Source organism: Bombina bombina, chromosome 6, assembly GCF_027579735.1.
Source record: "Bombina bombina isolate aBomBom1 chromosome 6, aBomBom1.pri, whole genome shotgun sequence".
NCBI classification, from domain to species: Eukaryota; Metazoa; Chordata; class Amphibia; order Anura; family Bombinatoridae; genus Bombina; species Bombina bombina.
In genome coordinates this window covers 531,919,702-531,940,417 of record NC_069504.1, presented here as the reverse complement: position 1 = coordinate 531,940,417, position 20,716 = coordinate 531,919,702, and the positions used below count along the sequence as shown (strand labels likewise).

Sequence of the window (20,716 nt, the reverse complement as noted above, 5' to 3'; positions counted from 1 at the left end):
TTTAGGTCTAAAATGGGTCGAAAAGTTCCCTTTTTTTGGGAACCACAAACAGATTTGAATAGAATCCTAGACCCTGTTCCCTTACTGTAACTGTAACAATCACTCCCAGGGAGGAAAGGTCCTAAACGCAGTTCAAGAATGCCTCTCTTTTTACCTGGTCTGCAGATAATATTGAGAGTGGAATCTGCCCCTGGGAGGGAAAGTTTTGAATTCTATTTTGTAACCCCGAGATACTATGTCCACAGCCCAAGGATCTGGGACATCCTGTCTCCACGCTTGACAAAACAGGGAAAGTCTGCCCCCACTTGATCCGATCCCGGAGCAGGGGCCGACCCTTCATGCTGACTTGGACTCAGCTGAGGGTTTCTTTGATTGATTCCCTTTATTCCAAGACTGGTTGGGCTTCCAAGAAGACTTGGGCTGCTCCTGCTTGGAAGAGGGAGTGGAAAACTTTTGACATTTGAAGTTACGAAAGGAACGAAAATTACTTTAAAGTCCATTGAGTCTGTTCTTCTTGTCTTGCGGTAGAAAAGACCCTTTTCCACCCATAATATCAGAAATTATTTCTGCCAGACCAGGTCCGAACAAGGTCTTACCCTTGTAAGGAAGCGCCAGAAGCTTGGACTTAGAGGTAACATCAACTGACCAAGATTTTAGCCACAATGCCCTACGGGCTAGGACAGAGAAGCAAGACATCTCCCAGTCTAATAACTTGCATGTTAGCATCAGAAATAAAGGAATTTGCTAGTTTGAGAGCCTTAATCCTATCTTGGATCTCCTCCAACGCAGTCTCTACTAAAAATGATTCAGATAAGGCATTGCACCAATAAGATGCCGTACTTGCTACTGTGGCAATACTAACTGCAGGTAGCCATTGAAGACCTTAATGAACATACATCTTCTTCAAATAGGCTTCCAGCTTTTTTTTCCATGGGATCCTTAAAGGAGCAGTTATCCTCTATAGGGATCGTAGTTCTCTTAGCCAGAGTAGAAATAGCCCATTCTACTTTAGTTACTGTGCGCCAAGAATCTTTAATGGAGTCAGCAACAGGAAACATCTTTTTAAATACAGGAGACAGGGAGAAAGAAAGCCCTGGCTTCTCCCATTCCTGTAAAATAATCTCCGTCACACGGTCTGGGACAGGAAAAACTTCCACAGAGGAAAGAACATCATAGAATTTATTAAGTTTACTAGACTTCTTAGGGTTAACAAAGACAGAAGTATCGGGGTCGTCCAAAGTAGCAAATACCTCCTTTAACAGTACATGAAAGTGTCCAAGCTTAAATCTGAAGTTTACTTCTTCAGTATCAGATGAAGGAATAATCCTGTCCGAATCTGAGATTTCACCCTCAGAGGCTACCGAAGTATCCTCCTCATCAGACTTATGAGGGAGGGCACCCTGCCTAGCAGTAGTTTGAACAGAAACCTTACTATCTGAATGTCTAATTTTCCTCTTGCATTTTCCCAGCATAGGAAAAGCAGATAATGCAGCAGATACTGCAGAAGATACCTGTGCAGCAAAATCTGCAGGCAAATAAACTCTTCCAGGAGGCTGAGAGGAACTGCAGGGCACTGTATGTGACGCCATAGAGACTTGGGACGTTTGAGGAGAAAACTGTGGCATTGCCTGAACAGCATCATCCTGAGAGACATTGGGGCATATGTATCAAGCTCCGTATGGAGCTTGATGCCCCGTGTTTCTGGCGAGCCTGCAGGCTCGCCAGAAACAGCAGTTATGAAGCAGCGGTCACAAAGACTGCTGCTCCATAACCTGTCCACCTGCTCTGAGCAGGCGGACAGACATCGCTGGAAATCAACCCGATCGAGTACGATCGGGTTGATTGACACCCCCCTGCTGGCGGCCCATTAGCCGTGAGTCTGCAGGGGGCGGCATTGCACCAGCAGCTCTTGTGAGCTGCTGGTGCAATGCTGAATACGGCGAGCGTATTGCTCGCCGTATTCAGCGAAGTCTGGCGGACCTGATCCGCACTGTCGGATCAGGTCCGCCAGACTTTGATAACTTGGGGCCATTGGGTTCAGAGGGCAACAATGTATCTTTAAATTGAAATGTTCTAGCTAAGCATGCAGCACAGAATTGCATAGGCAAAGCAATTTGTGCCTCAAGGCATAACAAGCATTTGTCAAAAGACACAGAGTCTTGGTCCATGTCTAAAATACTAAATAAAATTCCCCAAATTGTAGACATTTTTTCAATACACTGTCACTTTAAGAATTTTTAATACTCAACGTTATGCAAACATTCTTTAAAATAATTAACCAATCAGGCCCCCTACATCTCAGACAGGCTGAGGTGCCTTATCGTAACACTTATACACAATTTGGCTGCCAGAAGTCTCTTAAACGATCATATAGTAGATCGACACTGAAGAGACTGAAATTCAGTGACGCCGCTTTTTTCCGTGAATATCCGACAGCAGAGAGGTCACATGACTGGCAGAGAGAGGAAACTATGCAGCAAATAAAAGGTGCCTACAACGACGGAGCTTAATTTACACAAACGCTCAAGCAGTCTGTCAGTTAGCCTGTTCTAGCTAAGCAAGCAAAGAAAACCAACTGCCAAATTTTAAGTTTATACATAAATCCCTGTATCAAACATAAGCCCACACACATACTAATAAAGTATTTCAGCAAAATTAGCCCAAAGAGGAAAAATGTCCCAATAAAGGGAAGATTAACCCCTAGGGGCATATTTATCAAGCTCTGTATGGAATACAATCAGGTTGATTGACACCCCCTGCAGGGGGCAGCATTGCACCAGCAGTTCACAAGAACTACTGGTGCAATGATAAATTCTGATAGAGTATGCTGTCTGCAATAATCGATGTGCAGCGGACATGATACGCTACTTTGTATTATGTCCGCTCGCACATTTATAAATATGCCCTCTAATCTCAACATACATAATGCACCTGCCCACTGCCAAAGAAATTCCTGTATTAAGGATTTGAAAAATGTCACCAAGTGCAAGTCTCCAAGACCTAGAAGACAAAAGCAATTACCTGCAGTCTAGCTGTCCTGCAGGAAGACAGCTCACAAGGCGTGAAAGGACACATGCTCTTACAGAGACCTGTAGAAAAAGAAAGAACAGAGTTACCAACTCTGGCTTTCTGTACCATGGGCAGCAATGTGTTAGGAAACAAAGCAAGGACTACCTCACAACTTGCTAACTGCTTAAAAGCCACCACTACTCTACTAAAGAGATTGACGAGGACTCAACCTAAATCCTTGCTTGCAGGGAAAAGTACCTGAAAAAGGAATTAATTTTTTCAGACACCAAACTTCACCTCCTCCATTGACAGATGCAAAGAGAATGAATGGGGATTATGGGTAGGGGAGTGACACTTATCAGCTTTGCTGTGGTGCTCTTTGCCTCCTCCTGCTGGCCAGGAGTGAAATTCCACTAGTAATTGAATGAGGTTGTGGACTCTCCATATCTTAGGAAAGAAAAGAGAATTACTTTGAAGACAGCTGCAGGCGCAGGAGGAAAAACAGTAGCATGGTGAGTAGTGACCATTCAGTTTAATGTCCCTTTAACTTGAACAGTGTTAGCGCTCAATAGTGCTAATATTTTTGCGCTCCACTTGTTATCTAGGCCTTAATGCATTCAAATTGCCTTCATGCATATTTTAGTTGTCGCATTTTGCAATGTTGCAAGCAACGGTTTTCAGCACATTGCAGAATATGTTGATTTTACATTTCTTTAAGAAGTTATAGAATAAGTTACTAAAGGACTTGCCAAATTAAGGTAGTCAATGTTCTATAAATTATAGCTGTGAATCCTGATGCGTCCTTCTACCTATATCCCTAAATAAAAACAATATTTGGATCCTAAAAAAAATTAATGGATGCCCCTTAATATTATGGGCAAGAGCAAAGGTTTTAATTAAATTTGTAAGCTTAAGGCTTGAAGTTTTCATGCTGACGCAAACTGCCTTCTACATTTGAACTAAAAAACGATGTTTCCTTTGTTTCCAGTTGCCACCTTCAAGTTGTATCAGCGAGCTAAGCATGTGTACACTGAGGCTGCCAGAGTGCTTTACTTTAAGACCATTTGTGATGAGGCACCTGCCAATGCTGTCCAGTTGCTAGGAGACCTCATGAACCAGAGCCACGCGAGCTGCAGAGACCTGTACGAATGCAGCTGCCCTGAACTCGATCAGCTGGTGGACATCTGTCTGTAAGTTTTGACAGCATAAGGAGAAAAAAGACTTTTGGCTTCTTTTATGGTAAAATGATGATAAAATGACACTAGTTACCACCATATCCACCCTTTTGGCACCAGTTAGACTGCAGTTAAGTAAATTAATTAACTCTAAGTGTACACTATGGCTGCAGATATATTCTCACCTGGCAAAGAATGGGATTATTATTATTATTATTATACTTTATTTATGAAGTGCCAACATATTCCGCAGCGCTGTCCATGGATACAATTCATTTAAATAAAATAAAAGACTTGTAAGAGACAGGACAAAATTTACAAACACATACAGAAGGGATTGAGGGCCCTATTCCCGTGGGAACTTACAATCTAGAAGGGTAGGGTGTTGAGAAACAGGAGGTGAGGACTGCAAGATTGAGAAAGATGTTAATACAGAGTTAGATGAGAGAAATGTTAGGTAAGTGAAATTAATTTATTATTGAGTTGGGTGGTAGGCTTCCCTGAACAGAAAAGTCTTCAGGGAACATTTAAAGGAAGACAGATTAGGGCAAAGCCTGACAGCACAAGGGAGAGTGTTCCAGAGGGTAGGTGCTGCACGACAGAAGTCCTGCAGTCTAGCATGAGAGGAGGTAATAGTTGTGGATGCAAGGAGCAGGTCATTGTTGGATCTTACTGGACGGGCTGGAGTATACTTGTGTATTAGAGAGGATAGGTAGAGGGGAGCGGTGTTGGTGAGAGCTTTGTATGTAAGGGTGAGAATTTTGAATTTAATTCTGCTGTGAATGGGGAGCTAATGAAGGGACTCGCAGAGAGGAGCAGCAGATACAGATCGACGGGAAAGGTGGATCAGCCTGGCAGAAGCATTTAGGATGGATTGAAGGTGGGAGAGGCGGAAAAGATTAGGTTATTGCAGTAGTCAAGTCGGGAGACAACAAGGGAGTGGATTATTTGCTTTGTGGTGTCAGCGCTCAGAAAAGGACGAATTTTGGAAATATTACGTAGATGGTTGTGGCAGGATGTAGAAAGCGATTGGATATGGGGGACAAAGGATATATTTGAGTCAAGTGTGACTCCGAGGCAGCGGACTTGGGGCGATGGGGAAATGGGGATTCCGTCAACAGGGATAGAGAAGTCAGAAGTCGGTGTAGAGCTTGAGGGGGGGATAAGAAGGAGCTCAGTTTTGGACATGTTAATCTTTAGGTGGTGAGAGGCCATCCAGGAAGAAATACCAGATAAGCAGTCACTGACATGAGAAAGGACAGAGGGAGAGAGAGCAGGGGTGGAGAAGTAGATCTGGGTGTCATCAGCATAGAGGTGATATTTGAAGACATATCTGTTGATAAGTTTACCCAGCGAAGAAGTATAGATGTAGAAGAGTAGAGGACCCAGAACAGATCCTTGAGGTACTCCAACAGACAGAGGCATAGGAGAGGAGGATTTGCCGGCAAATGACACAGAAAGAGACCTGTGAGAAAGATAGGAGTGAATCCAGTAAAGAGCAGTGTCACAGAGGCCAAAAGAGCTAAGGGTCTGTAGGAGGAGGGGGTGGTCAACTGTGTCAAAGGCAGCTGAGAGGTTGAGTAAGATGAATATAGAGGAGTGGCCAATATTCTTTGCAGAGAGATGATCGTTTGTAACCTTGGTAAGGGCAGTCTCAGTTTTTTGAGTATGGGAGTGACTTTTGCGTGTTTGAATGAAGATGGGAATGAGCCGGTAGAGAGAGATAGGTTGAAGATGTGGGTAAGAGCAGGAGTGAGGGTGGAAGGTAGGGAGGGTATTAGATGGGAAGGGATAGGGTCGAGTGGGCAGGTAGTGAGGCGTGAGGAAGATAGTAAGGAAGAAACTTCATTCTCAGTGGCTGGATGGAAGATACAGAGGGTGGCAGAGGGAGTAATTGGGCCTGTTGTTGGAATATTGCAGGTTGGTGTTGGGATGTTGCTTCGGATAGTACGTGTTTTGTTTACAAAGTAGTCTGCCAGGGCTTGAGCACTAAAGACTGACGGGGGTGATGGAGCAGGTGGGTAGAGGAGAGAGTTAAAGGTGGAAAATAGTCGTTTAGGGTTTGAGGAAAGAGTAGATATGAGAGAAGAGAAGTAGGTTTGCTTGGCTAAGTGAAGGGCAGAAGTATATGAACGAAGAATAAACTTATAGTGTATGAAATCAGGTTCAGAGTGAGTTTTCCTCCAGACAAGCTTAGCAGTACGGGAGCATTTTTGCAAATAGCGTGTTTGCTGAGCATGCCAGGGTTGTAACTGACGGCGTGGTGTTTTGCGCAGCTGGCGAGGGTCAAGTGTGTCTAATGCAGAGGATAGACTTTTGTTATAGTGGGCTGTAGCCAGATCATGGCAGGTTATAGTGGAAGTGTAAGGGAGGAGATTTTTAATGATTTTTGAAAATTGGAGCGGGTCCACAGCATGTGTATTTCTGCAGGAGCGGGGGCGGGATGCAGAAGTGGGTTTAGCTTTTGCATTAATATTATAGGTGACCAGGTGATGGTCTGAAATGGGAAAAGGGTGACAAGTGGTGTCAGATCTAGAGCAGAGGTAGGAAAATACCAGGTCGATGGAGTGTCCATCACGGTGAGTTGGGAGTAGGGTGGATTGTGAGAGACCGAAGGAGGATGTGAATGAAAGAAGGTTAGAGGCAGCAGGGGCAGATGGGTTGTCAATGGGAATGTTGAAGTCCCCAAGAATTAGGGTTGGTATATTTGAAGAGAGAAAGTGAGGAAGCCAGGCGGCGAAGTTGTCAAAGAATTGGGAGGTTGGTCCAAGAGGGCGAGAGATGACTGCCACTTTGAGGGAGAGGGGGGAGAACAGGCGAATACAGTGGACTTCAAAGGAGGAGAAGGAAAGCGATGGGATTGGAGGTAGGTATTTATAAGTGCAGGAGGGGGAGAGCAGGATGCCAACACCGCCGCCACATTTCTCACCTGGCCTAGGGGTATGGCTAAAGTGAAGGCCACCATGTGTGAGAGCAGCAATGGAAACGGTGTCAGAAGGAGATAGCCAGGTTTCTGTAATTGCTAAAAGGGTGAAAGCATTTGATATAAACAGGTCATGAATGGCTGTAAGTTTGTTGCAGACAGAGCGACAGTTCCATAGTGCGCAGGTGAAAGGTGTGTGCGTGTGGGATGCATTGGATGGAAATTTGGTTATGTGTGTTGCTTTTATTAAAGTTTCTATAAGGAGTGCATGATTGGGTAATGGTGGGAATGAGGGTGGGCCCAGGATTTGGAGAGATGTCGCCTGATGCTAATAGCATCAAGATGGAAAGTAATAGTAGGTGAGAATGAGATTTATAGCAGTGGGGGTATTTCTGTGAGGTGGTGCAGTTTGTTGATATAGATTTTAAAATAGAAATTAGGATATATAGAAACAAATAATAATGGTTAGAAGTTCAACTATAGTACGTCTTTTTAAACATATGTTTACCTTGTAAAACATACGAAAACAATCTTGTTTACAATTTCTTTCCAACATACATAAAATATTTCATCTTATTATTTTCTGCTTAAGCATCTCATGATACTAAGCACTGCTTAAACAAACTTGAGATACATATTTATTATATTAGCAAGGTACCATTAAACTGTTAACCATAGTGTTTTCAGACTCCAAGGTTCTTCTAGTTTATGATCCAACATTTTGAATGTGATTTATTTACTTTAATATCTTGTGTGTATGCCTGTTTTTATTTATTACTTGCCAGATGTTTACTTCACTCAGCATGGCATCCATTTTTTTCTACATTCTTGCACTGGGGTTTCTTACTGTAATAGTTTAGATCTCTGTATTATTGTTTCTATTATACGGTTCTTCAATGGAATTTTTAATTTAAATACATGCAATTGATAATGTAAAACACCACCACACAGTTTTCATGCATATTCCTTAGTAACCTCCTTTTAGATGAATTGTACATTATTTTCACAAGAATCGTGGCACTATGGTGCAGATAACGTCAATGGCTGAGTAAGCAATGTTTACGTAAATGTATGTTATGTGTGTTTATTTTGAGCATTAATAAACTTTCAGCACAAATCCGGTTTTATCACAACTAATAATCAGCAATTACAGAGGATGGCATTTTTTTACATTCTCGTTACCCTGTGTGTCGTTGCAATGTTGAACTGTGCAATCACACATGTATTCTGTAAAAAGAATTTAAAAAGGTTTATTAAGAAAAAACTACTTATTGTAATGATCATGGGATATTCCTCTATCAAACTAAACTTGGCCAGTAGTCTTCTTATCCTGGTGTCAAGTGGAGTGATAAGAAATATCCCAGAGCAAAGAAAGTTTGTAAAATGAGGTAAGCAGTACTCACAGTAGGCAGGGCAGTGTTTAGCGTCAATAGGAAGGGAATCCGTCAGAATAGCAGTTCAGGGGTAAACCAATAGAAGGACCAGGAACAGGCAGAAATCAGCAACAAAGGGAAATCCAACAGTATAACAGTTCAGGGGTAAACCAAAAGAATGGTCAGACAAGCAGAGTTCAGCAACAGTATATCAATCCAGCAGCGGCATCACAAAAACGCCTTTAAAATATTATTAGTAAACAAACTAATTAAAACAAAAAAACACCACTGATTCATACTGCACATGTGTAAGAGACACAAAATCCCATAAATGTCCACAAAAGTCATTACTACTTGTTAGGAGGAAATCTTCAGGCTATTCATCTAACAACAACAGATCCATTTTTGCAACTTGATCAAACCAACTCCCCTATTATTGACAGCTTAATACATCTGCAGTGCTAAGATCCAGCCACCCATGAATTTCTGACCCCAGTCACTATTACACTCATAGCTGTATTTTTTTTTTTATTAACCAAACTTTTATATGGCTGATTAAATACACAAATGGAATACATTTTCCCTTTCGAATAAAAGGTTTTGATACCCATAGGTTGCTGGAATACATTTGGTGACTTTGCCCAAAATCTTAGGAAAGTATAATGGTATCTGTAAATTAAACAAAATGATTGGCTCCCATATAATACTTAGATATTTCTTTTGAGTTTTATAATGTCACAGTGCCCTAACTGGACAAGTAAATTGATTAATCATAGGTAGTAGAGGCCTGCATATTAGATTGCAGAAAGCTGGATACTCAACAATATTTGACAACTTTATTCAGCTATCTCAGTTTAAAGGGACAGTCTAGTCAAAATTAAACTGTCATGACTGAGATAGGGCATGAAATTTTAAACAACTTTCCAGTTGGGTTTTATCATTAAATTTGCTTTTTTCCCTTGGTGGTATTTTTGAAAAGCTAAACCTAGGTAGGCTCAAACCGATTTCTAAACCGTTGAAAACCGCCTCTTAGCTCAGAGCATTCTGAAAGTTTTTCACAGTTGGACAGTACTAGTTCATGTGTGTTATATAGATATCATTGTGCTCACTCCCGTGGATTTATTTAGGAGTCTGTACTGATTGGCTAACTGCATGTCTGTCAATAGCACTGAGATAAGGGGACAGTCTGCAGAGGCTTAGATACAAGGTAATCACAGAGGTAAAAAGTATATTTCTATAACAGTGTTGGTTATGCAAAACTGGGGAATGGGTAATAAAGGGATTATCTATATTTTTAAACAATAAAAATTCTGGTGTAGACTGTCCCTTTGTCCCTTTAAGTAAATATCACTCTAGTGACTTTATTATGAACATAACATTTTGGTAACATCTTTCATTAAATAATAACGCACTGCTATTAGAGATGTTTTGTTTATCATGTGTTTAGTGTGGATCTGGGTTTTGCATACAACTGTTACTACACTTGTGGGATGGTTCTTCCCCAAAACACTGTAGCAATTTATTGGCTTGATAGATAGCACTGATCAACAATTGTACTCTACTTCCTGTACTATGCTGCCTGCTGTGGGCTAGTACAGCTCAGATGCAATAAGTATCATTCAATGTCTAAGTATACCAAAATAGCAATACCGATACTGAATCACAAACTTCTCATAACAGGAAAACATTTTTCACAGTTGATAACACACATTATACATTTTAGAACATAGGTCAAACTGAAAATTTGCGGTGCAGCTATAAATCATATTATGGTACGTTTTCTATTAATGTATTGGTACATGCTAAGGTCAATTCTCCTAAAACCATAGGTTGCCATTAAACCGTTAAAAGCTGTAAGTGAATACAGATGGCTAGTGAGCACCATAAAACTCAATCCCACTGTGCAAAGTTCTTCTTAAATGAAGAAATAAATGATCAGGATCAAATGCAGAGGCTCAAAAATAAATAGGAGTATGCATTTTAATAATCTTTTCACTGTTATTTATGACACCATATACGTGTCATAGCCAATGACAACTCATGCACATCAGACCTAATTTAATTCAAGGCGGCTCATCCTTTTATTAATAATAAAAACACAGTCTAGACTAGCATCATAAATCATTATCTAACATTTATTGATAATCTCCCCTTAAAGGAGACTTTAATTACATCTTAGAAGGAGAAGATGGCAATGCACTAGATTAAATAGAGAGGTAATAAAGAACTTATTGATTGCATTATCAAAATGTTTAAACTATAACCTTTAATAAATCTGCATCATAAAAGTTACAGACGGCTAGATTTAGAGTTCTGCGGCCAAAGGGGTGCGTTAGCTACGCTGGCTTTTTTTCTCCCGCACCTTTTAAATACCGCTGGTATTTAGAGTTCACAGAAGGGCTGCGTTAGGCTCCAAAAAGGGAGCGTAGAGCATATTTACCGCCACTGCAACTCTAAATACCAGCGTTGCTTACGGACACGGCCAGCTTCAAAAACGTGCTTGTGCACGATTCCCCCATAGGAAACAATGGGGCTGTTTGAGCTGAAAAAAAACCTAACACCTGCAAAAAAGCAGCGTTCAGCTCCTAACGCAGCTACATTGTTTCCTATGGGGAAACACTTCCTAAGTCTGCACCTAACACTCTAACATGTACCCCGAGTCTAAACACCCCTAACCTTACACTTATTAACCCCTAATCTGCCGCCCCCGCTATCGCTGACCCCTGCATATTATTATTAACCCCTAATCTGCCGCTCCGTACACCGCCGCAACCTAAATTATACCTATGTACCCCTAATCTGCCGCCCCCAACGTCGCCTCCACTTACCTACAATTATTAACCCCTAATCTGCCGACCGGATCTCACCGCTACTATAATAAATGTATTAACCCCTAAAGCTAAGTCTAACCCTAACACCCCCCTAACTTAAATATAATTTTAATCTAACAAAATAAATTAACTATTATTAAATAACTTATTCCTATTTAAAGCTAAATACTTACCTATAAAATAAACCCTAATATAGCTACAATATAAATTATAATTATATTGTAGCTATTTTAGGATTAATATTTATTTTACAGGCAACTTTGTAATTATATTTACCAGGTACAATAGCTATTAAATAGTTAATAACTATTTAATAGTTACCTAGTTAAAATAATCACAAAATTACCTGTTAAATAAATCCTAACCTAAGTTACAATTAAACCTAACACTACACTATCAATAAATAAATTAAATAAAATACCTACAATTATCTACAATTAAACCTAACACTACACTATCAATAAATTAATTAAATAAAATACCTACAATTATCTACAATTAAACCTAACACTACACTATCAATAAATTAATTAAATACAATATCTACAAATAAATACAATGAAATAAACTAACTAAAGTACAAAAAATAAAAAAGAACTAAGTTTACAAAAATAAAAAAATATTTACAAACATTAGAAAAATATTACAACAATTTTAAACTAATTACACCTACTCTAAGCCCCCTAATAAAATAACAAAGCCCCCCAAAATAAAAAAAATGCCCTACCCTATTCTAAATTTAAAAAGTTCAAAGCTCTTTTACCTTACCAGCCCTGAAAAGGGCCCTTTGCGGGGCATGCCCCAAAGAATTCAGCTCTTTTGCCTGTAAAAAAAACACATACAATACCCCCCCCCCAACATTACAACCCACCACCCACATACCCCTAATCTAACCCAAACCCCCCTTAAATAAACCTAACACTAAGCCCCTGAAGATCTTCCTACCTTATCTTCACCTCGCCGGGTATCACACCGATCCGTCCTGGCTCCGATGTCTTGATCCAAGCCCAAGCGGGGGGCTGAAGATGTCCATGATCCGGCTGAAGTCTTCATCCAAGCGGGAGCTGAAGAGGTCCATGATCCGACTGAAGTCTTCTATCAACGGCATCTTCAATCTTCTTTCTTCCGGATCATCCATCTTCACCGACGACTTCCCGATGAATGACGGTTCCTTTAAGGGACGTCATCCAAGATGGCGTCCCTCGAATTCCGATTGGCTGATAGGATTCTATCAGCCAATCGGAATTAAGGTAGGAAAATTCTGATTGGCTGATGGAATCAGCCAATCAGAATCAAGTTCAATCCGATTGGCTGATCCGATCAGCCAATCAGATTGAGCTCGCATTCTATTGGCTGTTCCGATCAGCCAATAGAATGCGAGCTCAATCTGATTGGCTGATCGGATCAGCCAATCGGATTGAACTTGATTCTGATTGGCTGATTCCATCAGCCAATCAGAATTTTCCTACCTTAATTCCGATTGGCTGATAGAATCCTATCAGCCAATCGGAATTCGAGGGGCGCCATCTTGGATGACGTCCCTTAAAGGAACCGTCATTCGTCGGGAAGTCGTCGGTGAAGATGGATGTTCCGCGTCGGCGGGATGAACATGGATCCGGAAGAAAGAAGATTGAAGATGCCGTTGATAGAAGACTTCAGTCGGATCATGGACCTCTTCAGCTCCCGCTTGGATGAAGACTTCAGCCGGATCATGGACATCTTCAGCCCCCGCTTGGGCTTGGATCAAGACATCGGAGCCAGGACGGATCGGTGTGATACCCGGCGAGGTGAAGATAAGGTAGGAAGATCTTCAGGGGCTTAGTGTTAGGTTTATTTAAGGGGGGTTTGGGTTAGATTAGGGGTATGTGGGTGGTGGGTTGTAATGTTGGGGGGGTTTGTATGTGTTTTTTTTACAGGCAAAAGAGCTGAATTCTTTGGGGCATGCCCCGCAAAGGGCCCTTTTCAGGGCTGGTAAGGTAAAAGAGCTTTGAACTTTTTTAATTTAGAATAGGGTAGGGCATTTTTTTATTTTGGGGGGCTTTGTTATTTTATTAGGGGGCTTAGAGTAGGTGTAATTAGTTTAAAATTGTTGTAATATTTTTCTAATGTTTGTAAATATTTTTTTATTTTTTGTAACTTAGTTCTTTTTTATTTTTTGTACTTTAGTTAGTTTATTTCATTGTATTTATTTGTAGATATTGTATTTAATTAATTTATTGATAGTGTAGTGTTAGGTTTAATTGTAGATAATTGTAGGTATTTTATTTAATTAATTTATTGATAGTGTAGTGTTAGGTTTAATTGTAACTTAGGTTAGGATTTATTTTACAGGTAATTTTGTAATTATTTTAACTAGGTAACTATTAAATAGTTATTAACTATTTAATAGCTATTGTACCTGGTTAATATAATTACAAAGTTGCCTGTAAAATAAATATTAATCCTAAAATAGCTACAATATAATTATAATTTATATTGTAGCTATATTAGGGTTTATTTTACAGGTAAGTATTTAGCTTTAAATAGGAATAATTTATTTAATAATAGTTAATTTATTTTGTTAGATTTAAATTATATTTAACTTAAGGGGGTGTTAGGGTTAGACTTAGCTTTAGGGGTTAATACATTTATTATAGTAGCGGTGAGATCCGGTCGGCAGATTAGGGGTTAATAATTGTAGGTAGGTGGAGGTGACGTTGGGGGCGGCAGATTAGGGGTTAATAAATATAATATAGGGGTCGGCAGTGTTAGGGGCAGCAGATTAGGGGTACATAGGGATAACGTAGCTGGCGGCGGTGTACGGAGCGGCAGATTAGGGGTTAATAATAATATGCAGGTGTCAGCGATAGCGGGGGCGGCAGATTAGGGTTAATAAATATACTATAGGGGTCGGCGATGTTAGGGGCAGCAGATTAGGGGTACATAGGGATAACGTAGCTGGCGGCGGTGTACGGAGCGGCAGATTAGGGGTTAAAAAATTTTAATAGAGTGGCGGCGATGTGGGGGGACCTCGGTTTAGGGGTGTATAGGTAGTTTATGAGTGTTAGTGTACTTTAGAGCACAGTAGTTAAGAGCTTTATAAACCGGCGTTAGCCCAGAAAGCTCTTAACTACTGACTTTTTTCTGCGGCTGGAGTTTTGTCGTTAGATTTCTAACGCTCACTTCAGCCACAACTCTAAATACCGGCGTTAGAAAGATCCCATTGAAAAGATAGGATACGCAAATGGCGTAGGGGGATCTGCGGTATGGAAAAGTCGCGGCTGCAAAGTGAGCGTTAGACCCTTTCCTGACTGACTCCAAATACCAGTGGGCGGTAAAAACCAGCGTTAGGAGCCTCTAACGCTGGTTTTGACGGCTACCGCCCAACTCTAAATCTAGGCCAGAGTTACTTATTGGTTTAGTAAATGTTAAGTTCCAACTATGTATTATGTAAATATTTTTTTGGAATTAATCTGTCCTACCAGATACAGGAAATGTTAAAACCTTCTATTATCTAATTTAACATTGTGGCCCATGACATTGTGCTAAGAGAACTTTGGAAAAATGTTTTGGGTATTTAAATTATTAAAAGAAAATAGTACAGACTCAAAATTCCAAATATATAAGGAATGTAAGAAAACATGCAAATAAAACAATTAAATTAGCCTACATTGGAAATGAAGGCTTACTTGCAAAAGTTTCCAAGTCAAACCCTAAAAGGTTTTTTTAAGTACATTAATGGCAAAAAATCTAAGAAGGAAAATATAGGTACATGAAAATGTGTGAAGGGTAGCATGATTAGCAGTGACAGGGATAAGGCTGAGGTACTAAACCAGTTCTTTTCTTCGGTATACACAATAGAGGAACCAATAGACGATACTTTGTAACAAACTAGAACACGCCAGCCCATACCATTAACTGGGTTATGTATAGAGGATATCAGGAAAAAAATGGATAATATTAAAGGGATACTGAACCCACATTTTTTTTTCATGATTCAGATAGAGCATGCAATTTTAAGCAACTTTCTAATTTACTCCTATTATCAATTTTTCTTCATTCTCTTGCTATCTTTATTTGAAAAAGAAGGCATTTAAGCTAAGAAGCCAGCCGGAAAGCACATGTTTATTGGTGGGTAAATTTAGCCACCAATCAGCAAAAACAACTCAGGTTGTGAGCGAAAAATGGACCGGCTTCTAAACTTACATTCTTGCTTTTCAAATAAAATAGCACAAAAGTAGCAGTCGCACCACAATATCCTTAATCAGAAGTTATCTTTATTTCCACATATTGGGAGCCTGTTTTCCTGGCTCCCAATATGTGGAAATAAAGATAACTTCTGATTAAGGATATTGTGGTGCGACTGCTACTTTTGTGCTATTTTACTTGGAGGATTTTTGCAGTAATCCTATTGCAGTATGCACACAGCTGAGGATTGAAGTGCTGGATTTTGAACTGTTTCTTGCTTTTCAAATAAAGATACTAAGAGAATGAAGAAACATTGATAATAGGAGTAAATTAGAAAGTTGCTTAAAATTGCATGCTCTATCTGAATTATGAAAGAAAAAAATTGGGTTCAGTGTCCCTATAAGGTAAATAAAACTCCAGGCCCAGATGGTTTTGCTGGAACATAGCACTGTAATTGCCAAACCTCTACTATTATTTTTTCAGGATTCATTATGCTCAGGCGTAAAGCTGATGTGGTGCCACTTTTTAAAAACGAAAGCAGGGCTGATCCAAGAAGCAATAGACCAGTTAGTCTGACATCAATAGTGGGGAACTTATACTTTAAGGTATAATAAGTAATTATATTGATTTGTATATTTGTGTAAACAAGATTATGAGTTCAGATCATCATTGTTTTATGAGAAATAGATCATGTCAAACTAATCTAATTTGACTCAACGAGGAAGTAAGTAAAAATATAGATAAAGGGAATCAGTATATATTTGGATTTTGCAAAGGCATTTGATACAGTGCCACATAAGATTAATGTACAAAATTAAGGGACTGGGAATAGTTGTAAATGTTAGCTCATGGATAAATTACTGGATAAACAATAGGGAGCAACACGTAGTAGTAAAGGATCATACTCAGATTGGACTAAGGTAATCAGTGGAGTCTCCTAGGGATCAGTACTGGGCCCTGTTATTTTTAATGTTTTTAATAAATACTTGTAGCAAGGAATAAATAGCAACATCTCTATTTTTGCAGATGCAAAGCTGTGTAAGGTCATTAGGTCAGAGCAAGATAGAATTGCTTTACAATGGATACAAAAAAAATAGAAGAAGGGCAGGTAAATGGAAAAAGTGATTTAATACTGGAAAATGCAAAGTTCTATTTAAATGGGACTAGGCTTGGAAAATATATGAGAAAAGGCATTTAGGAGTACTTAAACTAAAGAAGGGTGCACAATGCAGGGCAGCAGCTTTTAAGGCTAATAAGATGCTAAAAGAGGCATTGATGCAAGGGAGGAAAGCCTAATTCTGTCACTATATAAATCCCTGGTAAGACCTCACCTTGAGTATGGACTGCAGTTTTGGGGACCTATCTCAAAAAAATACATTGCAGACTTAGAAAAAGTTCAGAGAAGGGCCACAAATCTAATAATGGGAATTGAGAATTTAAGCTATGAGAAGAAGTTGGCCAAATTGGGTCGGTTTTCACTAGAAAAAAGGCGCTTGAGAGGTGACAAAATTACTTTATTTAAATATATTCAAGGCCAATAAACAGAGATGGAGGAAGCTCTGTTTATTCCAAGAAAATTATTTGTGACAAAAGTCACAATTTAAGGCTGAAGGACAGGAGCTTTAATCTCCAGCAACATAAAAGTTTTTTCACTGTAAGAGCAATCAAATTGTGGAACTCATTAACTAAGGAGATAATAAATGCCAATACCTTAGATAGATTTTAAAATGTTTTAGATACATTTCTGGCTAAAAACCAACATCAGGGATATGATTGCTTGTGTTAAATGGGTCACATTTTTAATGGGATTAATTTACGTTCAACTGGAGCTTTTATTGTAAGTATATTAAGATTTGTATAGGTTGAATTTGATGAAGTTCTATCTTTTTTCAACCTCATCAAAAAAATTAAATCAGATATGCATGAACTTATTATCAATATTGAATTAATTAGGGACATTTTAATGCAAAAACATTATGTGTTCTAACTTGTTAGAGCATGTCAGTTTTGCATTACTGATTTTAATTAACTATCACCAAAATTACAAGTTGTGCGTTAAACTGGGTGCGTAAATAACACAAAAAAATGAGCGGAATCGCACTCTCCATAGCACTGCCATTACAAGTTACTGAAAAATCTTCTTTTGTTGTGCGATATGGTGCAATAAGCTCCATACCGCACAAACCCCAAGGCCTGATTTGACGTGCTTGTGCACGTTTTCCCCCATAGAAATCAATGGAGAGAAAATGTTAGAAAAAAAACACCTGCGATCACGGAATGGCGAATGCTATAACGCAATCCCCATTGATGTCTATGGGGAAAAGAAAATTATGTAAAAACCTAAGATAAACCCCTAGTCTAAATATCCCTAATCCGCTGCCCCCCGACATTGCCAACACTAAATAAACCTAGTAACCCCTAAACCGCCAGCCCCCACATCACTACTACTATAATAGAACTATTACCCCTAAACCGCTACCCCCCCCCACATCGTTACTACTATAATAAAACTATTAACCACTAAACCGGGGGCCCACCACATTGCTACTACTATAAAAAAAACTAACCCCTAAACTGCCGGTCCCCCTCTTCGCTACTACTATAATACAACTATTAACCCATAAACCTCTGGCCCCCCACATCGCAACACACTAAATTAAACTATTAACCCCTAAACCTAACTATCCCCTATACTTTAAATTAAATTTACAATATAACTTTCTTAAAAAATAAATAAAAAAACTTACCTGTGAAATAAGAAAAAACTAAGATTAAACTATAAATAAATCTAATATAACTATTTAAGAAAATAAAATAAACTAAAGAAAAAGAAAATTACAAAATTAAAAAAAACTAACAATACAAAAAAATATCTAACATTACCACAAAAAAACACTAAAATTACTAAAAATAAACACTACCTAAGTCCCCCGTAACAGTAAACCCCCCCATCCAACCAACCCCCCCAAAATAAAAAAACCTAAGCTACCTAAAGGTAGGGGCATTTTTATGGCCATTGCCCTTAAAAGGGCAATCAGCTCTTTTGCGCCCACCAAAAAAAAGCCCTAATCTAAAAAAAAAATACACCCAAAAAACAAAACCCTAACACTAACCCCAGAAAATGTACTCACCTTTCCTGAAGTCCGGAAGTCCAGGTGGAGCAAAGTCTTCATCCAGACTGCAAACATCTTCTTCCAGGGTGGCATCATCTTCTATCCTCTTCCTGGAGGTGCGGAACGTTCTTTAGCGATTCGCAGATCCGGAGCACTGGTGCTCATCTGAAACAATGGTCCACTTCAGTGGCGATGGTCTTCAGCGACGTGGATCCTCTTCATGCGATCATCCGCCGTGCACTCAAGCTTGAATGCAAGGTACCCCTTTTATATTGTGGTACCGTTGCATTCCTATTGGCTGAAATATTCAAATCAGCCAATAGGAGAGCTGATTTGAACAGCCAATAGGATTTAAGCAGCTCTCATCCTATTGGCTGATTTGAATATTACTTGTAAAAAATTCCCTACCATCTGTTGCATCACTCACTTCATTAGTTCCAAACTGCCTCTGTAAGCAACATACAGATCCACTTGTAATCTAGCCCATAGGCTTCCCTAGTAAAGTGAGCCCTGAGCCTTTTAGGTACAAAAACATATTAATGTTGATAAACATTAATGATGCAATAAACAATCCAACTAGAAAATTGAACCTCAGAAACTGTTGATAATTGTGCACTACACAACATTTAATCTATGGCAAATAGGGAGGACTTGTAGGGGATAAAACTGAAATGTGAAAGAGATTTATTTTGCACTTTGTTATATGCAAATGCTCACGTAAATACCTGATGCCTAAAACATGTCCCTAGGTGCCTTCTTTTTTATGTCAGGGCAGGGCAATTAAGAATACTGATGAACAATTTCCTGTTTTACATGATCCTCTGGAAAACTGGATTAGTGAAACTGGAGAAGTGGGAAATCCTTGAACTTGGCAGAGTTTGCTGATAGTAATCAATAATTTAATTTGTGCAGATGTGCACACAATTAGACAACCTTGCTTGCTTCCGCTGCATACACATGGGTACCATCATTGCATCTTTACTGGGAGATGAATCTTTGTCTTTGACCTCCATGTCTAAAATTGTAAAATTCCAGCTTACAAAGTTTAAGTGATTAAGACAAGAGTGCGCATTTTCCCTTCTAAATCTTGTAAATGTTAATTGATCTACTTTCCTCACTAACAACATGTAATTATCAATAGGAAGATAATTCAAATGTATCTTTGAGCCTGAGTCTGTTTCCCAGTGATTTAACCAGAGGGTTTTTCCTACCAGATTACCGACCATCTTACTGCAAGCTTTCATATGAGCAGATCCTTAACTGCTTTAGTTGTGCCAGATTCACAGCATTCAAGTGTGGCTGAGACTAGCACTCCCAACACCACAAACCCCTAATTCAATATATTGTTTTAACTGTTGTAACAAGGCTTCTGGTCCCTGCCACAGGATGAACAGATGTAGCGGTACCAGGCCAAGCAGTAACTTTTAAATAGGGGATAGTCATGGACACTTCTCTCCTCTACATTGTAGATAACAAGGCATGCATATGATGGGGTCACATTTGACCCCATCGCTGTCACTGTTTTTTGTAAATAGAAGGCACCAATGAATGCAAAAGAATTACACTGCAAAATTAGCTCCAAAAGTTCACAGAAAAAATCTACTTGTTGAATATTGTATTCACCATTTTTACTAAGTTTTTGTCTTACACTAGTAACTAGTGACATCACAATTTGCTAGGGTGACATCATCCCCCAATTCTTCAAATTGTGAGGTCTTGTAGATTAAATCCCCTGTGTTTCTAATGTATGCTCTGCCTCCTATCACAAACAGGGAAAGCACTTTATCAAGTTATTTATCTGCTTGGCTTAACACTGAGCCAATACCAGCCACAATCGAGCGACCATGGTTTTTTAAGGGGTCTTTATGTACCTTGGGAACAACTTAAAAGGCAGGTATTATGGGGCATGGTAGCAATAAAAAAAAAATACATGTTTTGACTTATGTTATTGTTGAGAGCATTATCCAAAAGATTTTTAAATTGACTTTTAATTTTAAGTGTGAGATCACCATTCAAGGCCTCGTATGTAGTGGTATCATTTAATGGGCACATAATTTCTGCTTTGTAACCTATGGTATCCGTCACCACCACTGTCCCGCCCTTATCTGTAGGCTTCATGGTGATG

The 20,716-nt window shown here is 39.3% G+C and overlaps 1 protein-coding gene across 1 annotated transcript in view; it reads left to right on the top strand.

Annotated features, from left to right (window-relative positions):
- The window catches only part of GALK2 (galactokinase 2), a 672,315-nt gene that overhangs the window by 641,402 nt on the left and 10,197 nt on the right, over nucleotides 1-20,716 (top strand). The window contains 1 exon segment of the mRNA XM_053717454.1: nucleotides 3,998-4,199. Coding sequence (XP_053573429.1) covers nucleotides 3,998-4,199 — 202 coding nt within the window.